Source organism: Melanerpes formicivorus, unplaced genomic scaffold, assembly GCF_026170545.1.
Source record: "Melanerpes formicivorus ecotype bairdi unplaced genomic scaffold, bMelFor1.0.p_v2 SCAF_197, whole genome shotgun sequence".
NCBI classification, from domain to species: domain Eukaryota; kingdom Metazoa; phylum Chordata; class Aves; order Piciformes; family Picidae; genus Melanerpes; species Melanerpes formicivorus.
Window position 1 is genome coordinate 196,952 of NW_027142549.1, and position 18,775 is coordinate 215,726.

General features: G+C 52.3%; 1 protein-coding gene across 1 annotated transcript in view; it reads left to right on the forward strand.

Annotated features, from left to right (window-relative positions):
* Positions 1-12,943: 12,943 nt before the first annotated feature.
* Positions 12,944-18,775, forward strand: part of GPC4 (glypican 4) — a 127,153-nt gene continuing 121,321 nt past the window's right edge. Inside the window, exon 1 of the mRNA XM_068169568.1 lies at positions 12,944-13,285. Within this exon, the coding sequence (XP_068025669.1) occupies positions 13,117-13,285 (169 nt within the window). The 5' untranslated portion in view covers positions 12,944-13,116. The remainder of the gene's footprint in view (positions 13,286-18,775) is intronic.

Consider the following 18,775-nt stretch of genomic DNA (forward strand, 5'->3'; position numbering starts at 1 on the left):
TTCATCTGGAAAGGATAAAAACAACCCCTGGCACAGGGAGCAGCTCTGCTCTTTCTTTTCCCTCCCTCCCTCCTTCCTCCCAAGCCTCGACTCGCTCCCCATGAGTCGCAGCTCGCAGATTGTCAGCTGAAAACCTTAAGCCACCACGGGGGGAGAGGGGTGAGGAGTGAGAGAGGAGGGGAAAGGAAAGAGAAGAGTTAAAAAGAAGAAAAAAGGGGGGGGAAAAGGATTGTAAGCAGCACTGATAGAACCAGGAACATCTGCCAGCCCAAGTGCTGCCCTGGCCCTGCCGGGCAAGGGAGGATGGAGCAAAAGGCAAAGTGTTTGCCATCTGGGGGAACGTGGGTAAGGGAGCAGTCCTCACCCCCACAGTGCATCCCTGCTGTGGGGTGAATGCTGCCCTGCTGCAGGATGGATGCTGCCCTGCTGCTTCCATTCAGAGGCAGGACAGTAGGAAGTGTTGAACACTCTGAGAGCATTGCACTCGGTTGGGCATCGCGCCTGGGATGGGGACTCAAGCTGTGACATTTCAGTCCAAGGAAAAGTCTGGTGGATCACACAGGATCACACAGGATGTTAGGGGTTGGAAGGGACCTCAAGTCCACCCCCCCTGCCAGAGCAGGAGCATAGAATCCAGCACAGGTCACACAGGAACTCATCCAGATGAGTCTGGAAAGTCTGCAGAGAAGGAGACTCCACAACCTCTCTGGGCAGCCTGCTCCAGGGCTCTGGGACCCTCACAGTGAAGAAGTTCCTCCTCATCTTGAGGTGGAACCTCCTGTGCTGGAGTTTCCATCCATTGCCCATTGTCCTATCCCAGGGTGCAACTGAGCAGAGCCTGTGCCCTCCCTCCTGACCCCCAGCCCTCAGATATTGATAGACATTGATCAGATCCCCTCTCAGCCTTCTCCTCTCCAGACTGAAAAGCCCCAGGGCTCTCAGCCTCTCCTCCCCAGGCAGTGCTGCAGTCCCTTCAGCATCCTTGTAGCCCTCCCTTGGACTCTCTCCAGCAGATCCCTGTCCCTCTTGACCTGGGGAGCCCAGAGCTGGATGCAATATTCCAGGTGTGGCCTCACCAGGGCAGAGTAGAAGGGCAGTCCTTCTCAAGCAGCAGGACTTCAGCTGGCACTCATCCTGCACTCCTTCTCCTTCACAGGTTTTGGGTTTGGCATGGCTCTGTCGGTGAGAGGATCCACATCACCTTGTCCAGCCAAGCTGTCAGCCAGAGGCAAGCAGAGTGTGCACTGCCAACACATCCTGCCTGCAGCAGGCCTCCTTTTATCAGGTCCTGTTTTCTTTCACCTGTGAAAACCACACACATTTTCCACTCTGTGTTTACAAATTCTCCTGTAACAGCCCTTAAACAAAAGGACAAGAGTCACAGAACCACAGAAATATTCAGGTTGGAGAGACCCTCAGGATCACCAAGTCCAACCCAGAACCCTGCTCTGCAAGGGTCACCCCCAAACCATAGCCCCAAGCACCACAGCCAAACCACCTTGAAACACAGCCAGGCTTGGGGACTCCACCACCTCCCTGGGCAGCACATTCCAATCCCTGACCACTCTGGATGGGAAAAATGTTTCCTACTGTCCAGTCTAACCCTGCCCAGTCACAGCTTGAGTCCCTTGGGGGGCTAAAAAAATATCATCACGCTAGCATCATTTATTTTTATTTATCATTATTTTACTGGCTCAGAGGAGACCTAATTGTGGCCTTGCAGTATCTGCAGGGGGCTCCAAGAAAGCTGGGGAGGGACTTTTGAGGGTGTCAGGGAATGATAGGACTGGGGGGGATGGAGCAAAACTAGAAGTGGGGAGATTCAGATTGGATGTTGTTGCCCATGAGGGTGGTGAGAGACTGGCACAGGTTGCCCAGGGAGGTGGTGGAAGCCTCATGCCTGGAGGTTTTGAGGGCCAGGCTGGATGTGGCTGTGAGCAACCTGCTGTGGTGTGAAGTGTCCCTGGCCATGGCAGGGGGTTGGAACTGGCTGAGCCTTGAGGTCCCTTCCAACCCTAACAAGTCTATCATTCTATGATCCTGAAACCCTGCACAGACCAGGACTGGACCCCCCTTGGAGCTAGTGCTCCCTCTGCTCTCTTTTGACCCATTTCGCCTCCCTCATCCCAGGTGATGTTAAAGGGGTTAAGGCTCTTCTGCTCTCCTCTGCTAATGAACTCCTCAAAGGTGCTGACGTGGGTGCCTGCTGTAACAAGGCAGATGCCTACAAACGAAGCAGCTGCTGGACTGGAGCCCAGCTAGAAGCGCTTTGAGAGGAATGAAAGGCCCTAGATGAAGTGCTGGGTACAGTAACTAGGATCTCTGCAACTCCCCCTGGCAAGCTCACATTGATCTTTCCATGTTCTAAGAAACCAACTTTGACCTCTCTGCTTGACTGTCACAGTGCAGGTCTGTCCATAGAATCACAGAATTGTCAGGCCTGGAAGGGACCTCAAGGATCAGCTAGTTCCAATTCCCCTGCCATGGCCAGGGACACCTCACACTACAGCAGCTTGCTCACAGCCACATCCAGCCTGGCTGCAAACACCTCCAGGCAGGAGGCTTCCACCACCTCCCTGGGCAACCTCTGCCAGGCTCTCACCACCCTCCTGAGGAACAACTTCTTCCTCACAGCCAAATTGAATCTACCCATTTCTAGTTTTGCTCCATTCCCCCCAGTCCTATCATTCCCTGACACCCTCAAAAGTCCCTCCCCAGCTTTCTTGGAGCCCCATTCAGATACTGGAAGGCCACAATTAGGTCTTCTTGGAGCCTTCTCTTCTCCAGACTGAACAGCTCCAACTCCCTCAGTCTGTCCTCATAGCAGAGCAGCTCCAGCCCTCTGCTCATCCTCGTGGCCCTTCTCTGGACACCTTCCAGCACCTCCAGATCCTATCCTGGCACAGAGGCTCCAGAACTGGACCCAGAGCTCCAGCTGTGGTCTCAGCAGAGTGGAGCAGAGGGGCAGAATCCCCTCCCTGGCCCTGCTGGCTCTGCTTCTCTTGCTGCAGCCCAGGCTGTGATTGGCTCTGTGGGCTGCAAGTGCTCACTGCTGGCTCCTGTTGAGCCTCTCCTCCCCCAGCACCTCTAAGTCCTTTTCTTCAGGGCTGCTCTCAAGCCATTTGCATGAAGGAGCACAGGTTGACCCCGAGCACAGACAGTACTAGTGCTGCCAGTGGGAACCAGCCTCCTGTCCAGAACCGGCAGCTGGCATCAGTGGTGCTGCCAGGGGCAACCAGGATGGTCTTGCAGACAGCTGCAGAGCAGTGGGTCCCTGCTCCCCTGCCTCTGTTCTGTGGGTTGTCAGCTGGCACAGGAGAGTCCAGGTAATGGATTGATATGACTCATTTTGAATCAGTGCCAACTGGCTGGGGTATCTGCTGCTCTCCCCACCACCCCTCTCCTTTCCATGGTAGGAGATCATTTTCTGCTGCTCCAGACAGTGCTTGGGCTTGTTCTCCTCTGCCCCAAGTCTACATGGCTGGTGGGGCCACTGACAGCAAGTAGGGCTGTGCTGGCTACACGTGCCAAGAGCTCTGCCAAGGGCAGGCTGTGTTTCCTCCATGTACAGGAGATAGGAGGAATAAAAAAATACCCAGCTTGACTCTTGGCCAGGAAGGTTTAAGCTAGCCATTAAGAAATGCTTTTGTGCAATAAGATCCCAAGCTGGTAGCTGGGACAGGCTGTGCAGTCTTGATCAAGGAGGCCTTTTGAGGAGAGAGAGAGAGGACAGCTTGAGGTCAGTCCTGTCACACCAGAGAGGGAGGCATCAGGTATCTGGAGCTTTTTCCAGTCCTAATCTCTTCAGCTCCAGTTTGTGAACCCCACCAGCAGGGTGAAGTGCTTGTCTCTGCAGCAGGAGCCTGCACATTTCACAGGTGAGACTAACCCAGTGGGGCATGCTGGAGGCTGTGGGCTGGCTGTGCCACTGCTCACAGCACCCACAGGCCTTGCTCTGGTTCAGCACCCACCCAGCTCTTAAAAGGGATGAAAAAGCAAATGAATCAGCCCAGGCAGTGACACAAATCATGGAACCATAGAGTGGTTTTGGATGGAAAAGACCTTTAAGATCATTGAGTCCAACCATTCTCTAACTCTACCCGGTCTGGTGCTAAACCATGGCCCTCAGCACCACATCTTTGAAACACCTCTAGGAATGGGATTCAGCCACCTCCCTGGGCAGCCTGTGCCAGTCTCTCACCACCCTTGTGGGGAAGAGCTTCTTCCTGACATCCAATCTCAATCTACCCACTTCTATTTCTGCTCCATCCCCCCAGTCCTATCAATCCCTGACACCCTCAAAAGTCCCTCCCCAGCTTTCTTGGAGCCCTGTTCAGATATTGCAAGGCCACAATTAGGTCTCCTCAGAGCCTTCTCTTCTCCAGACTGAGCAGCTCCAACTCCCTCAGTCTGTCCTCATAGATCCAGCCCTCTGCTCATCCTCGTGGTCCTTCTCTGGACACCTTCCAGCACCTCCAAATGTTGCTCCCCCTCCACCCACCCCACCCCACCCCATGCAGTGCCACCCCCTCCACATCTGCAGGAAGATTATGGAAATGTGAATGGAGAATTCAATGTCATGGCTGTAATTCACACCAAGAAAGGCCCTGGGTCAGGCAGACACAGGGCCCCATCATGCCACCCAGCACCTTGGGAAGCTGCTGGCTGAACACTGGAGCAGGCTGCCCAGTGGAGTTGTGGAGTCTTCTTCTCTGCATCCATTCAAAACCCACCTGGATGTGTTCATAGTATCAGTCAGGGTTGGAAGGGACCACAAGGATCATCCAGTTCCAACCCCCCTGCCATGGGCAGGGACACCCCACACTAGATCAGGCTGGCCACAGCCTCAGCCAGCCAGGGCTTAAACACCTCCAGGGACGGGGCCTCAACCACCTCCCTGGACAACCCATTCCAGGGCTTCACCACTCTCATGGGGAAGAACTTCCTCCTCACCTCCAGCCTCAATCTCCCCACCTCCAGCTTCATTCTATTCCCCCTAGTCCTATCACTACCTGAATAGTATCATAGTTCCTGTATAGGTGCTCCTGCTCTGGCAGGGGGGTTGGACTGGATGAGCTTTTGAGGTCCGGTCCAGCCCCTAACACTTTGTGATTCTGTGAAGTAGCTTCCTGGGGCAGGGCCAGAATGGGGACCTGTCTCTGGGGATGCTGGGCTGTGGGAAGGGGCCTGGGTGAACCAATGTGTATCCAAGATATAAAGGTTGGACCAGATCACACAGTATCACAGTATCACCAAGGTTGGAAGAGACCTCAAAGATCATCGCGTCCAACCTGTCACCACAGACCTCATGACTAGGCCATGGCACCAAGTGCCACATCCAGTCCCCTCTTGAACACCTCCAGGGATGGGGACTCCAGACTCCACTACCTCCCTGGGCAGCACATTCCAATGGCCAACAACTCTCTCAGTGAAGCACTTTCTCCTCACCTCCAGCCTAAACTTCCCCTGGCACAGCTTGAGACTGTGTCCCCTTGTTCTGGTGCTGGTTGCTAGAGAGAAGAGGCCAACCCCTTCCTGCCTACAACCACCTTTCAGGTAGTTGTAGAGAGCAATGGGGTCACCCCTGAGCCTCCTCTTCTCCAGGCTAAAAGATGATCCTTGCAGTCCCTTCCAACCTGGCATTCTCTGATTCTGTGATCCAAGGGACCAGCCCAGCTGCCTGAGTCAGCCCAGTGAGCTTCATGGAGGCCATCAGGGAGATGCAGGGCAGGGACCCTCTTTGCACCCCCTGTGCAAAGAGGAAGCTGTGGCCAGCTCTGGAGTGATGGTGAGTGACGTTTGCTTGCCAGGAATCTGTTGGGGAATATTTTTATCCTCTGGGTGTGAGTGTGCTCCACGTCAGAGCCATCTGCCACACAGTCATTTTGGGGAGAGCTGGGAAGTACAGGCATGAAACCCTGTGAAAGTCAGTTCATTCCTGTGCCCTTCAAAGCTGCAGTGTCCCCAAGTCTCCTCCCTGTGGTGTCTGGGGACAGAGCTGGGATGCCTTCTTGTCCTGCTGGGGGAAGAGACAAGCTCTAGCATTCCCTAAAATGGAGATGGGCTGAGATCCATGCAGCAAGCCCCATGCACTGCAAGCTGGTTTGGACACAGGAAACTGAGTGACACCCTAGCAGCAGCCTCCTTAGGCTGGATGTGAGGAGAAAGTTCTTCCCAGAAAGAGGAACTGGCCATTGGAATGTGCTGCCCAGGGAGGTGGTGGAGGTGTTAAAAAAGGGATTGAATGTGGCACTTGGAGGCACGATTTAGTTGTCAGGAGGTGTTGGGTATTAGGTAATAGGTTGAAATTGATGATCTCTGAGGTCTTTTCCAACCTTATTGATTCTATGATTCTGTTATTCCATGATTCTGTTCCTTGCATGCCCAGCCTGATCCTCACCATCGTCTTAGCCTCTTGCTTCAGTGTGCAAAGCACCTTGCAACCTGTTGTGGTAGCGCCTGGCTGGTGTTTGGCCCCCTACAGAAGGCAACCAGAGCCTTATCTCAAAGCCAGGCAACCACTGCAGGAGGTTTCTGCTTGCAGGATAAAAATAAGTGGTAAAACTAAAAAGAGAGAGCAGCCCCTGCTGAAACACTGCATCTGCCTGCCCTAAAATACCAGGCCATTGACATTTGAAACCCAGACTCAGAACATCAGTTTGCAACTAGCAGAGTCCCCCCATCCTCAAGACAGGTGCCCTGGGGGGAGGTGGTGGAGTCCCCAGGCCTGGCTGTGCTTCAAGGTGGTTTGGATGTGGTGCCTGGGGACACGGATTAGGGGTGACCCTTGCAGAGTAGGGTTCTGAGTTGGACTTGGTGATGCTGAGGGTCTCTTCCAATCTGAATGTTTCTGTGTTTCTGTGATTCTGGATTAAACATCTCCCAGATCTGTGGAATCTGGGTTTTTATCAAAGGAGACTGTTTCCACCACAGCCTCCCTCGTTCCAGCCTGGCCACTCTGCTGCAGGAGAGCAATGTGCTTGGTTTGGGTTTACAATGAGCTGTCTCCTGCTGACAAGCTGGAGCTCAGAAGAGTTGCCTGTCCAGGTCCCTTTCAACACTTTCTAACCTCCTTGTAGCCCAGGCTTTCCTGCCACGGTGCAGGATTTAATCACCCTTAATGATAGCCAGCCCAAGGCCTGCATCCAGCCAGGTTTTTCTCAAGGGCTACATCTGAAATCTTTGCTTGAGTACAACCCACCAGAAAATTCCCTGCCAGATGACTGGAAACACCACAGGGCAGTGGCAGACCTCTGGCCAGGACCAGAATTAAATCAAACTGAAAGCTTAAGCCCTTGCAGGATGCCCCTGGGGTTTTTGGATGTGATCAGTGCCACTGCTGGGCTTGGGGGCTCCCCTGTGCCCTCAAGATTTCTCAGTGCTCAGCTCCCATCAACCCAAAGTCACCAGTGTGAACTTGGCTGATACCAGTTAGATTTATATTGGTTTAACCAGAACCCTGTGAAGGGGTTGTGCCAGTTCCTCTAAAGTGGATTCAAAGTGGTTTGCATGAAATCAACAGGACTTTGTTGTGGGAACAAAGGCTGGGGCATGATCAGCCCAGCTGAAGAGGGGAGGTGAGGTGGCACACCGTAGGAAGGTGAAGAGAAGCTGGGGAAGAGTTGGCTCTCCTTTGGTGTCTCCTTCCCTACCCTTCCTCCTCTCAGAAAAGCTGGCAGGGCTGCAGCTTTTCCACTGAATGAGATGACAGGAGTTTGAAATGCCAAGTTGTACAAGGCCTGTGGCATATGCTGGAAGAGGCTCCATGCAGACATGATGTCACCTTGTCTCCAGCTCTGGCTCCTGGGCCGGAGGCACTGCGCCACAGCCAGCTCTGCTCGGCCCGGGGGTGCCCACCTCAGTGGTGGGGACATGTTAGGGGGTCCCCCCACAAATAGCAGAGGAGACTCACAAATAGCAGAGGAGACTCACAAATGACTTGGTGAAAGTGAGGGCTCCGAAAGCCCTGGAGGCAGCATGGGATCAGCTCTCTGCCAGGCAGAGGCAGGGGCAGGAGCCCCAGAGTTGGGCAGCATCCCATGTACCTTGGCATGTCTTGAGGTATTTTCTAGGGCTGGGAAAGAACCACTGAGTCCAGGGCCAGAAATATTAATGGGGAGAAAGGAGACTTTTGGGGGGAGGTGGGAAATTGGAAGTCTTCACCCTGAAACACCCCTGCCAAAGTCATCTCAAAACTGAAGTGCAAGGCTTTTTTTGCCCTCTGCTTTTCTCTGCCTTTTTCTCCTGGGAAAAGGAGAGAAGGGGGAACAGGGAACTGCTTGAGTGGATTGGGGCGAGGGGCTGCAGAGGTTCTGCCAGATGTGGAAAAAACCTCCAGAAAAAAATTATTGATCTTTTGCTTTCCTTTTTATTTTCCTTTTTGTTTTCTTTTTCCTTTAAAAAAAAATTTAATTTCTCCTTTTTCTTTTAATTTTTTCCCCTTTTTTTCTTTTTCTTTTTATTTTCCTTTCTCTTTTTCTTTTTTCTTTTTATTTTCATTTTTCCCCTTTTCCTTTTTCTTTCTCTTTCTCTTTTTCTCTTTCTTTCTCTTTTTCTCTTTCTTTCTCTTTCTCTTTTTCTTTCTTTTTCTCTTTTTCTTTTTCTTTCTTTTTCTTTTTCTTTTTCTTTTTCTTTTTCTTTTTCTTTTTTTTCTTTCTCTTTCTCTTTCTCTTTCTCTTTCTCTTTCTCTTTCTCTTTCTCTTTCTCTTTCTCTTTCTCTTTCTCTTTCTCTTTCTCTTTCTCTTTCTCTTTCTCTTTCTCTTTCTCTTTCTCTTTCTCTTTCTCTTTCTTTTTTTCCCTCTTCCTTTTTCTTTTCCTGTTCCTCTTTTTCTTTTTCTTTCCTTTTTTCTTTTTCTTTTTCTTTCCTTTTTTCTTTCCTTTTTTCTTTTTCTTTTTCTTTTTCTTTTTCTTTTTCTTTTTCTTTTTCTTTTTCTTTTTCTTTTTCTTTTTCTTTTTCTTTTTCTTTTTCTTTTTCTTTTTCTTTTTCTTTTTTTTCTTTTTCTTTTTTTTCTTTTTCTTTTTCTTTTTCTTTTCCTTTTCCTTTTCCTTTTCCTTTTTCTTTTTTCTTTTTCTTTTTCTTTTTCTTTTTCTTTTTCTTTTTCTTTTTCTCTTTTTCTTTTTCTTTTTCTTTTTCTTTTTCTTTTTCTTTTTCTTTTTTCTTTTTCTTTTTCTTTTTCTTTTTCTTTTTCTTTTTCTTTTTTTTTTCCATTTTCTTTTTTTTTCTTTTTCTTGTTTCCCTTTTCCTTTTTCCTTTACCTTTTCCTTTTTATCTTTTTATTTTTCTTTTCCTATATTTATTTTTCTATTTTTTTTCTTTTTCTTTTTTTTTTTCCCTTTATTTTTCCTTTTCTTTTTTCCTTCATCTTTTCCTATTCTTTTTCCTTTTCCTTTTTTTCTTTTGCTTTCCCTTTTCCCTTTTTCATTTTCTCCTTTTTCTTTTCTTGTATTTTCTTTTTTTTTTTTTTTTTTGTGTGAGAGGCTACTTTTCCTTTCTTTAAAAAAAAAAAAAAAAAGAGAGAAGAAGAAAAAGAGAGGTTTTTTTTTTTTCCTTTTCTTTCCATGAAAAATTTCAGGCAGTGCCATTGTTTTGCTGCAGCCTTTGATTTAACTACTTGATCAAGTATTTGACAAAACCCTCCGTGTTTTTCAGGAGGTTTCTTAAATCCCGCCGAGGTATGGGATTATGAGGAACAACAAATGGCAAGCTGTCTCTAACCCCAGAGACTTTCTCACTCTCGTTTTCTCTCTCACTTTGGAATAAAAAATGCAGTGCTCCCCGCTGGGTTCTCTTTAAAATTCACATTGTCTCTTCAAATAAAGGCTGGGAGGGTGAGGTAGCGCTTTGAAAAACCAGAACTCAGTCATACATTTGCAGGGCTAGATCCTAGAGGATTATTCTCTCTCAGGACACTTTATAACTTCATGAGAACCTCTGGCCTGGCTTGTCTCACCAGCTTGGTGTGAGTGGCCCCGGGCGGGTGACAGGGGTGACTGAGATCCCGACACCCCTTTCCATCAGGATTTGTCTCTGGAGACTTCTTTAAGCCGTAATAAAGCGAACTTCAGCCTTGCCCCCGGGGACAGCGTGGCTCGTTTCCTGTAGGGACAGGCGATGCTCCTTCCAGCCCTGCTGCAAAAGCTGCAGCAGGAGCTTCTCCATCGTGGCTGGGCTGCGGGGCAGTGAGGCTTCCCCTTGCTTTAGGTGCAATTCCTCAACTCCCAAGGCTGCAGGGAGCTGCTGGCATCTCTGCTGGAAAGCTCAGAGCTGAGCCAGCATCTTGTTCCCAGGAGAAGTGCCTGGTGGGGCAGTGTGGCCTGAGAACAGCTTTCTCCTCCCAAGCCACCAGTGTTGCACTGAAAAAAGGTTGAGAACAAGAGGGTCAAGCCCTTCCCCAGCACAGCAGTGAGAGAAATAAAGGAGCATACTGACATGGAAACTGCTCTCACCAGGCCATGACACTGTCATGGGGCAAATGACACCATGCTGAGGCGCAGACACACAGACACTGCAGCAGGACAGAGCTGCCTTTTGCCTTTTAGGGCAACAAAGCTGGTGAAGGATCTAGAGAAGAGCTCTTATGAGGAGTGACTGAGGGAACTGGGCTTGTTTAAGTCTGGAGAAGAGGAGGCTGAGGGGAGACCTTCTCACTCTACAACTCCCTGAAAGGAGGTAGGAGCCAGGTCCCTTCTCCCTGGTATCAGGTGACAGAACGAGAGGAAATGGCTGAAATTGTGCCAGGGGAGGGTTAGGTTAGACATCAGGAAAAAAAATATGTCTTTACTGCAAGTGTGGTCAGGGGTTGGAACAGGCTGCCCAGGGAGGTGGTGGAGTCCCCATCCCTGGAGGTGTTCAAAAAAATGTGTAGACATAGCTCTTTCAGACATGATTTAATGGCCATGGTGGTGTTAGGCTGATGGTTGGACTCGATGGCCTTAGAGGTCTTTTCCAACCAAAACAAGTCTATGACAATTCTACGCCTGTGCAGCAGCCATACCCAGAGGACACCAGGAGCTCCCCATGCCAGACAGGGAGCAAGGTCTCCTTATGCAGACCTTTTGAGTGACATTACAGCCCTGTGACTTTATGACAGTGCCTGTCATTCTTGCAGTGCTATTTCTGTGATTTGCAGCAGACAGGAGCAAGCAGCAATTGCTGGACTTAAATCCCTGGTTCAAGGGGTTGGTGGGGTTTGTTTACACCTCTGTGTGTTTCTGTGTGCAGGGCCAGGGTATGAAGAGTGGCCAGAGCACCTTTCTCTCTGTTTCTGAGGCCTCTGTCCTGCCAAACCCTTGGAAAGAGAAGATTGGTGGAAAAAAAAGCGACACAACAGTTGGGCTGAAGGAGTCTTTCACACACATAGTTCAAACCTGTCACAGCAAAGTCAGATTTCATCAGCCTGGTGAACCTATTACAGCTGTAGCAGAGCTGAGCCACTTCTAACTCCAGTGAAGGATCAACAGCCAAACCAGCCCTCTCCAGTCCTTACCAGGGAATTTCTCATTCCTTTGCAGGGCACTTTGGAGGAGAGATGGATAGGAGCATGGATGTCAGGCAGGAAGTCCCCATGGGCTGGGAATGCTCAGGTCCAGCTCCAGGATGTGGCCAGTTGTGGTGAATGGAGTTCAATCTACCTGGTAGCTGGTCACAAGTAGTTTTTCCCAGGGCTCAGTACAGGGACCAGTTCTCTTGAATGTCTTTATCAGTGATCTGGATGAGGGAATTGAGGCACCCTCAGTAAGTTTGCAGATGGCACTAAGATGGGAGGGAGTGCTGGTCTGTGGAGGGTAGGAAGGCTCTGCAGAGGGATGTGGGCAGGCTGGATTGATGGGCCAAGGGCAGTTGTATGAGATTCAACAAGGCCAAGTGCTGTGTCCTGCACTTGGGTCACAACAACCCCATGAATGCTCCAAGGCTTGGGCCAGATGGGATGGAAACTGACCAGCAGAGAAAGACCTGGGGGTGGTGGTTGGCAGTCAGCTGAACATGAGCCAATCTATGCTCAGGTGGGCAAGAAGGCCACCAGCATCCTGGCCTGGATCAGCAATAGTGTGACCAGCAGGAGCAGAGCAGTGATAGTCCCCCTGGACTCAGCACTGGTGAGACTATGTCTTGAGTACTGGGTTGAGCTTTGAGAGGAGGACATTGAGGTGCTGGAGCATGTCCAGACAAGGGCAGCAAAGCTGGTGAAGGGTCTGGTGAGGAGCGGGTGAGGGAAGTGGGATTGTTTAGTGTGGAGGAGGCTGAGGGAAGACCTTATTGCTCTCCACAACTACCTGAAAGGAGGTTGGAGTGAGGTGGGTATTGATCTCTTCTTTCATGTAACAAATGATAGGACAAGAGGAAAAGGCCTCAAGTTGCAACAGGGGAGGCTTGTGTTGGATCTTAGGAAAAATATCATTCCTGCAAGAGTGGTCAGGCATTGGGACAGGCTGCCCGGGGAGGTGGTGGAGTCACCAGACCTAGAGGTGTCCAAAACAGACGTGGCAGCTCAGAAGATGGGTTAGTAGACATGGTGGTGGTGGGTTGGTGCTTGGACTCTTAAGAGGTCTTTTCCAACTCCAATGTCTGTGTGACTCAAAGGTGAGGAGCGGGCAGTGCCCAGCCTGGTGGGAAGGTGCCCGCGGGCAGAGCCGGTCCCGGGCTGGGCTGCCGTCGGGACGCGGCCGTAACACGCCACTCCGGGTCGGGGGAAACCGCTCGGGGGCATGCCAGGTCTGAGGAGGGGACGGGGGCGGGGGGTGCAGACAGCCCCGCAGTCCGCTCCGCCTCGCTGGGCAGGCGGATCCCAGCTCCTGGTTTTCCCGGGGGCTGCAGAGGCTTGTCCTGGCGCTGCGCGCTCCTGCTTGGCTACCGCCCTCCCCGCCTCTCTCCCTCCCTCTCCCTCCCTCCTCCTCCTCCACCACCTCCACCTCCTCCACCCCATGTGCTTCCTGCCGGGCCAAGTTTCCAGAGCGCCGCCGCACGCCGGCCCAGCCGAGCCGCAGCAGCAGCGCGGGGTGCACGGTAACGGGCGCGGCTCCTGCGCGGCGCGGCGGGGCAAGGCTCGGCGGAGGGCAGGCTCCGGCCTCGGGCCGCTCTCGCCCGGCCCCGACGGCGGCCCCTGCCCGCCCTGCACCATGCCGCGGCGGCGCGGCTGCTTGCCGCCCCTGCTCTGCACTTTAGCCGCCCTCAGCCTGCCGCTGCTGCTGGCCGCCGAGCCCCGCGCCAAAAGTTGCTCCGAAGTGCGGAGGCACTACGCCGCCAAGGGCTTCAGCCAGAGCGAAGCGCCCAGCTACGAGATCAGCGGTGAGTCGTGATCGGCGCCGCCGCCTTTGTGCGAGCTCGGCCCGGCCCCGCGAAGCGCGGGGTGTGCGCCCGGATTACCCCCGGCCCGGCTCTGCCCTTACAGCGGGGTATGGCCCGACCCGGCTCGGTTCGCCTGCCCCTCGCCGGAGCTTGGCATGGGGCGCCCGGCTCGGCTGGGTTCGCCTGCCCCTTTGCTGGAGCTGGGCTCGGAGCTCCTGACCCGGCTTGGCTCGGTTCGCCTCCCCTTTGCTGGAGCTGGGAACGGAACGCTTGGCTCCGCTCAGCTCGGTTCGCCTCCTCTTTGCTGGAGCTGGGCTGGGAGCGCTCGGCCCGGCTCGGTTTGCCTCCTCTACCCCCGCTGGGCTCGGGGCGCCTGGCTCGGCTCGGCTTGGATCGGTTCGCTTCGCTGGAGCTGGGCTCGGAGCGCCTGGCCCGACGCGGCTCGGTTCGCCTCCCCTCTCCCCGAAAGCTGCGCTCGGGGCATCCGGCCCTGCTCGGTTCGCCTTCCCTCTCAGCCAGAGCTTGGCTGTGGGTCCCCGGCCTGGCTCGGTTCCGTTCGCCTTCTCCGCCCCGCAGCTGGGCTCGGAGCGCCCGGCCCAGCTCCGTTCACCGCCTCCGAGTTCGGCACTTATCCCGCCGCGGTTTGCCAGGGCTCTCGGTAGGACCCGGTGCGGCTGCCCGGAGCCTGGCGCGCAGGGGGCTGCCCCCGGTGGCGGGGCGGCGGGCGGTACCGCGCCTGTTGCCGGCTCCGCTCCCCGGCCGTGTGCGCGGCGGCGGAGCGGGCGCTGCCTGCCCTTGGGCTGCCTTTCTCCCCGGCGGGGAGTGAGGCGGCGGCGGGCGGCCCCGTCCCGCCCTGGTGCCGCTTGGCTCGGCGGGCTGCTGGCGAAGGGACTGGGACATGGCTTTTTTTTTTTCTTCTTCTTCTTTATTTTGTCCCCTTTTTGGGTCTCTTTCTTTTATTTTCTTTCTTTCTTTTTTCCTTCCCCCCCCCCACCTCCACCTTCGTCCCGAGGTACTTGCGCATCCCGGGGACAGGAGTGCTCGCAGCCGGCAGCAGTAGGAAATGGTAGCTAATGTGCTCACACCCAAAACATTTTATTCTTTTTGTTTCATCCTTCATCTCCTTCCCAGGGCCGCTGCTTTTATTTCCCCTTCTGAATGACCTACTGGACCGCATTCTCCGCGGAACAAAGGAAGTGCCTTTTTAGCTGGAATCCTCGGAGACCACCAAGGACTCCAGCTCATGCACTGCAATTTCGCACTACTTTTCAACAATAACAAAAATGCATGACTGAATGGCTCAAAAATGTGGAGTGTTAGAGGCATTCATTTCGGTCTAGGACACTGTCACAACACAGACAGACCCCAAGTAAATACCTTTAGACGGCGAGGATAGAAGCTGGGGGTAATCTTTACCATTGGTGTGCCCTCCAGATATGCATACATTATCCTTTTCACTGACAAAACTAAAATGATTTCAGTCGGTCGTGCTTTTATATTGTCAGGCTAATGATATGCGTTCAGCCTCCATCTGTTTGAATCAAATTGCAGGCCCGTTTACTCCTCCAAGAAAATATTTTAATGAGAAACGTCTGACTGCTTGCAGTTAAAATACTCTCGCCCCTTTCACCCCCTCCCTGCTTCGTAAAACGGGCCCTAATAAATAGGCTGGAATTTGATTTGCGTCCAGCCCTCGGTGGTGCAGGATCAGGATGTGAAGCAGGCTTCCCAGCCCTGGGCAGGAGTCGCCTAGTCCTTAGTTTAGCCCTCGTTTGTGATGGCTTGGTGAGCTTTTAGAGGCCGTCGGGAGTAGGTCAGGGGCGCTTCCATCTGAGGCTCTGAAGCGGCTGTCAGTTTGACCCCGGGGCTTTTGAAATGCGGGGTCAGAGAAATGTGATGAGCAAGGTAAGATTATTGGTACAAAAGCAGGGCTGAAAACGTCGGCTGGCTTATGGGGCTCGTTCCAGGGCCGTGGGATGTTTGGAAAGCAACAGGTCTTGCAAAGTTAGGTTTTGAGCATCATCTTGCTCCACAGGGGTGTTTCAGAGAGGGTGGTAGAAGCCTTTAAAGGAGGTTTGCTCTGCACAGCTTTGAAGTGTGGTGTACCTCAAGTGTGACTGTGCTTAAATGTAAACCTCAGGTGGGGTGCTCCACCTGCTGCAGTTTCACGTTCCCCTGTGGATTCGTGTGGTTTTGGGGGGTGGGTATGTGTGGTGTTCAGAGGCTCTGGGTCTCTCCTCTTGCCACTCAGCTGATGGATGCAGGCAGGCAAGCCACTAACTGCTCATCCCACTGCTGCTTTTCAACTTTCTGAGCAGGTGGGGCTTCACCTGCCATTGTCTTTGTAGGCTCAGCACAGGGAGCTGTGGGCTGGATGGGAAATGTCATCTGTGATAAGGCTGGAGGCCGAGCTCTGACACCAGGGTGAAAGGTCCCTGGCGTGCGTTGCGTCTGGGAAAATGAGTCACTTGCCAGGGCTTTGATTTCAGTTGGAGTTTCAGGTGATAGTGGCTGTGTTTTCCTTCAGGTGAGTGAGGGAGCTGGGGAGGCAGTTAGCTGGGAGCCTGGCTAATCGCTGAGAAGGAGATAAATGAGTATGGGAAAGAGCTCTCTGCTCGGACGAGGATCCCATTGGGGTGTTGGTGGAAACTGGTGATTGCTGCAGGTTGGGTTGGAGAGGGTTCAACAGGTGGTGGTGCTGGCAGGATAATGTATGGAAACATGGTTGTTGCTGGCCTGAGCTCAAGTCTGGAGCCCGCCACAGAGTTCTTCAGCTTTTTGTACTATTTTGGGGCAATATTTTCTTGCCCTTCCCTTAGAGAAGTGCGTCACGTCGTGGTGCGCAGACGGAAACTTTCTAGCACGCTCCCCCAAAAAGTGTCTGAAAAGCTGTGGCAGATTGGTTTCTGTGAGTGTGGTGATTTCTTTCCTGGCAAAGCAGGGCTTGCTGGTCTTGCAGGATGTCGGCCTTGAATTGCCACAGTGAAGCAGCTGGGCAGCGTGGGCAGACGTGCCCCTACACCCAGCTGTACGCCAGCAGGTGAAACTCCTCACCGGATGGGCACGGGAGTTGTTCAGGGGTTCAGCAGCGTCTGGCGTGGACTTTGGCCATGTTTATCTTTTCCTGGAGCAGCAGGTGTGTACAGCTGTTTGTCTGCTGTTGTTTTTTTCTCCTTTCCTTTCAAGAAAGGGCCCATTCCAGCAATCTCTTTATCTGTATCATTGCTGTGTCGGTCACATTAAAGGGCTCTGGCTTGTCTATAATTACCTAGAAGTTCAAGTTAATATTTGTTTAGACTAGGTTTAGGATGCAATTAGAATATGCATAAATGGCAGGTTCTATCTTGCTGAAGTGCACAGACATTTCTCAGAGAGGTGTGCAGCAGGTCAGCTCATCACTTGCTTGATAAGAGGTGTAAAATGTGTTATTTGCTGCGTGGAATGCATAAACTGTTTCCTTTTATGCTGGCTTGGTGTTAGAGGTATAAAGACAGACTTGCTGCTCCAGATCCGCAGTGTAGCGTTTCCTAAGTCACGGCCCTCTGACACCTTGTATCCGAGTGATCTTCAGCAGCTTCTGCGCCCGTAGCCCTGGGATGGATGCAGAGCTCATGGCAGCGGTGAGATGCGGTCTTGCTGCTGTTGCTGGTGCTCCTCTAGAGCTAGAGAGGGGTAGATTCAGATTTGATGTTAGGAAGAAGTTGTTCCCCATGAGGGTGGTGAGAGACTGGCACAGGTTGCCCAGGGAGGTGGTGGAAGCCTCATCCCTGGAGGTATCATAGTATCAATCAGGGTTGGAAGGGACCACAAGGATCATCCAGTTCCACACCCCCTGCCATGGGCAGGGACACCCCACAGTAGATCAGCCTGGCCACAGCCTCATCCAGCCTGGGCTTAAACACCTCCAGGGATGGGGCCTCAACCACCTCCCTGGACAACCCATTGCAGGGCTTCACCACTCTCATGGGGAAGAACTTCCTCCTCACCTCCAGCCTGAATCTCCCCACCTCCAGCTTCATTCCCTAAAGGTTTTTAATGCCAGGCTGGATGTAGTTGTGAGCAACCTGCTGTAGTGTGAGGTGTCCCTGCCCTTGACAGAGAGGTGGAAACTGGATGATCCTTGAGGTCCCTTCCAACCCTATCGATTCTGTGATTCTATGGTTGATGTGTGAAACTTGACTCTTGGTAATGTATAGAGAGATGTGGTGTGGGGAGAGTACCAGCCTCTAACTGCTTTTAAGGTTACTTGAAAAGTTTCCTAAGGAAAGGGCACGTCTCAAGAAGGTCTTGGTCCTACAGCCTGTAACTGCTCACTTTGTCCAGATGCTACCTGGAAAGTCTCTTACCTTACTGAACCCAGGTGTCTCTGGGTGATGGGGCAGAACTGCCTGGGAATGATCATTGCTTACCCGGTCTGGTGAGGCTGCAGAATGAAATGCAAAGCCAGAGGTGGCATCCGGAGACCCACAGTAGGTGGCTGTGATGTCAAAACAAAGAAATCCCAGCTGTTTCTTTCAGGAGGTTCCTTCTTGCCCTCAGGTGTTAAACGGATGGAAATTCCTGCCCTTTTCTTGCTAATTGGAAGAAATAGATGCTTCTTTTCCTGAACTGAAAAGGCATAAAACCTCTTGGCTGTTGGTGGGAAGCCTTATCAGTTAACCTGCGAATGTCCTGCATCGGTGCAATGCCTTCCCTCCCTGGCGCTGCTGCCGTGCTTTTGTGGTGGCATGGAGGCAGGCTCAGTGGGAGCTATCCTGCTAGGGATGAGCTCAGAGTGAGCCTGGAGCTCACTTCTGCAGGGAGCTGGGCACAAGCAGTAGTAGTGAAGATGCTGGATGGGATCTTGGCCTCTGTTTAAACCCAGTTCACATAATAGCTGCATTTACCTGTTAGGAGCAAGGGAAAGTGTCTCTCATCATGATAGAGGAAGTCACTTGGCTGTTGGCTTTTTGGACTCATGGGGTTTTAGAATAGAATAGACCAGGTTGGAAGAGAACTTCGAGATCATCAAGTCCAACCTGTCACCCAACACCATCTAATCAACTAAACCATGGCACCAAGCACCGCATCGAGTCTCTTAAACACCTCCAGTGATGATGACTCCACCACTTCCCAGGGCAGCGCATTCCAATGGCCAAGCTCTCTCTCTGTGAAGATTTTCTTCCTAACATCCAGTTTAAACCTCCCCTGGCACAGCTTGGGGCTGTGTCCTCTTGTTCTGGTGCTGCTTGCCTGGGAGAAGATACCAACCCCCACCTGGCTGCAACCTCCCTTCAGGTAGTTGTAGAGAGCAAGAAGGTCTCCCCTGAGCCTCCTCTTCTCCAGGCTAAGCAACCCCAGCTCCCTCAGCCTCTCCTCACAGGGCTTGTGCTTTTGTCCAAGATCACTTTGGCAGAGGTGTCCTGCTGCTCGCTCCTCCCAGATGTGCCACCTTGGTCAATCAGGAAGGCTGCTTTTCTGCTTTAATGATAAAAGTTCAGCAGACACTTC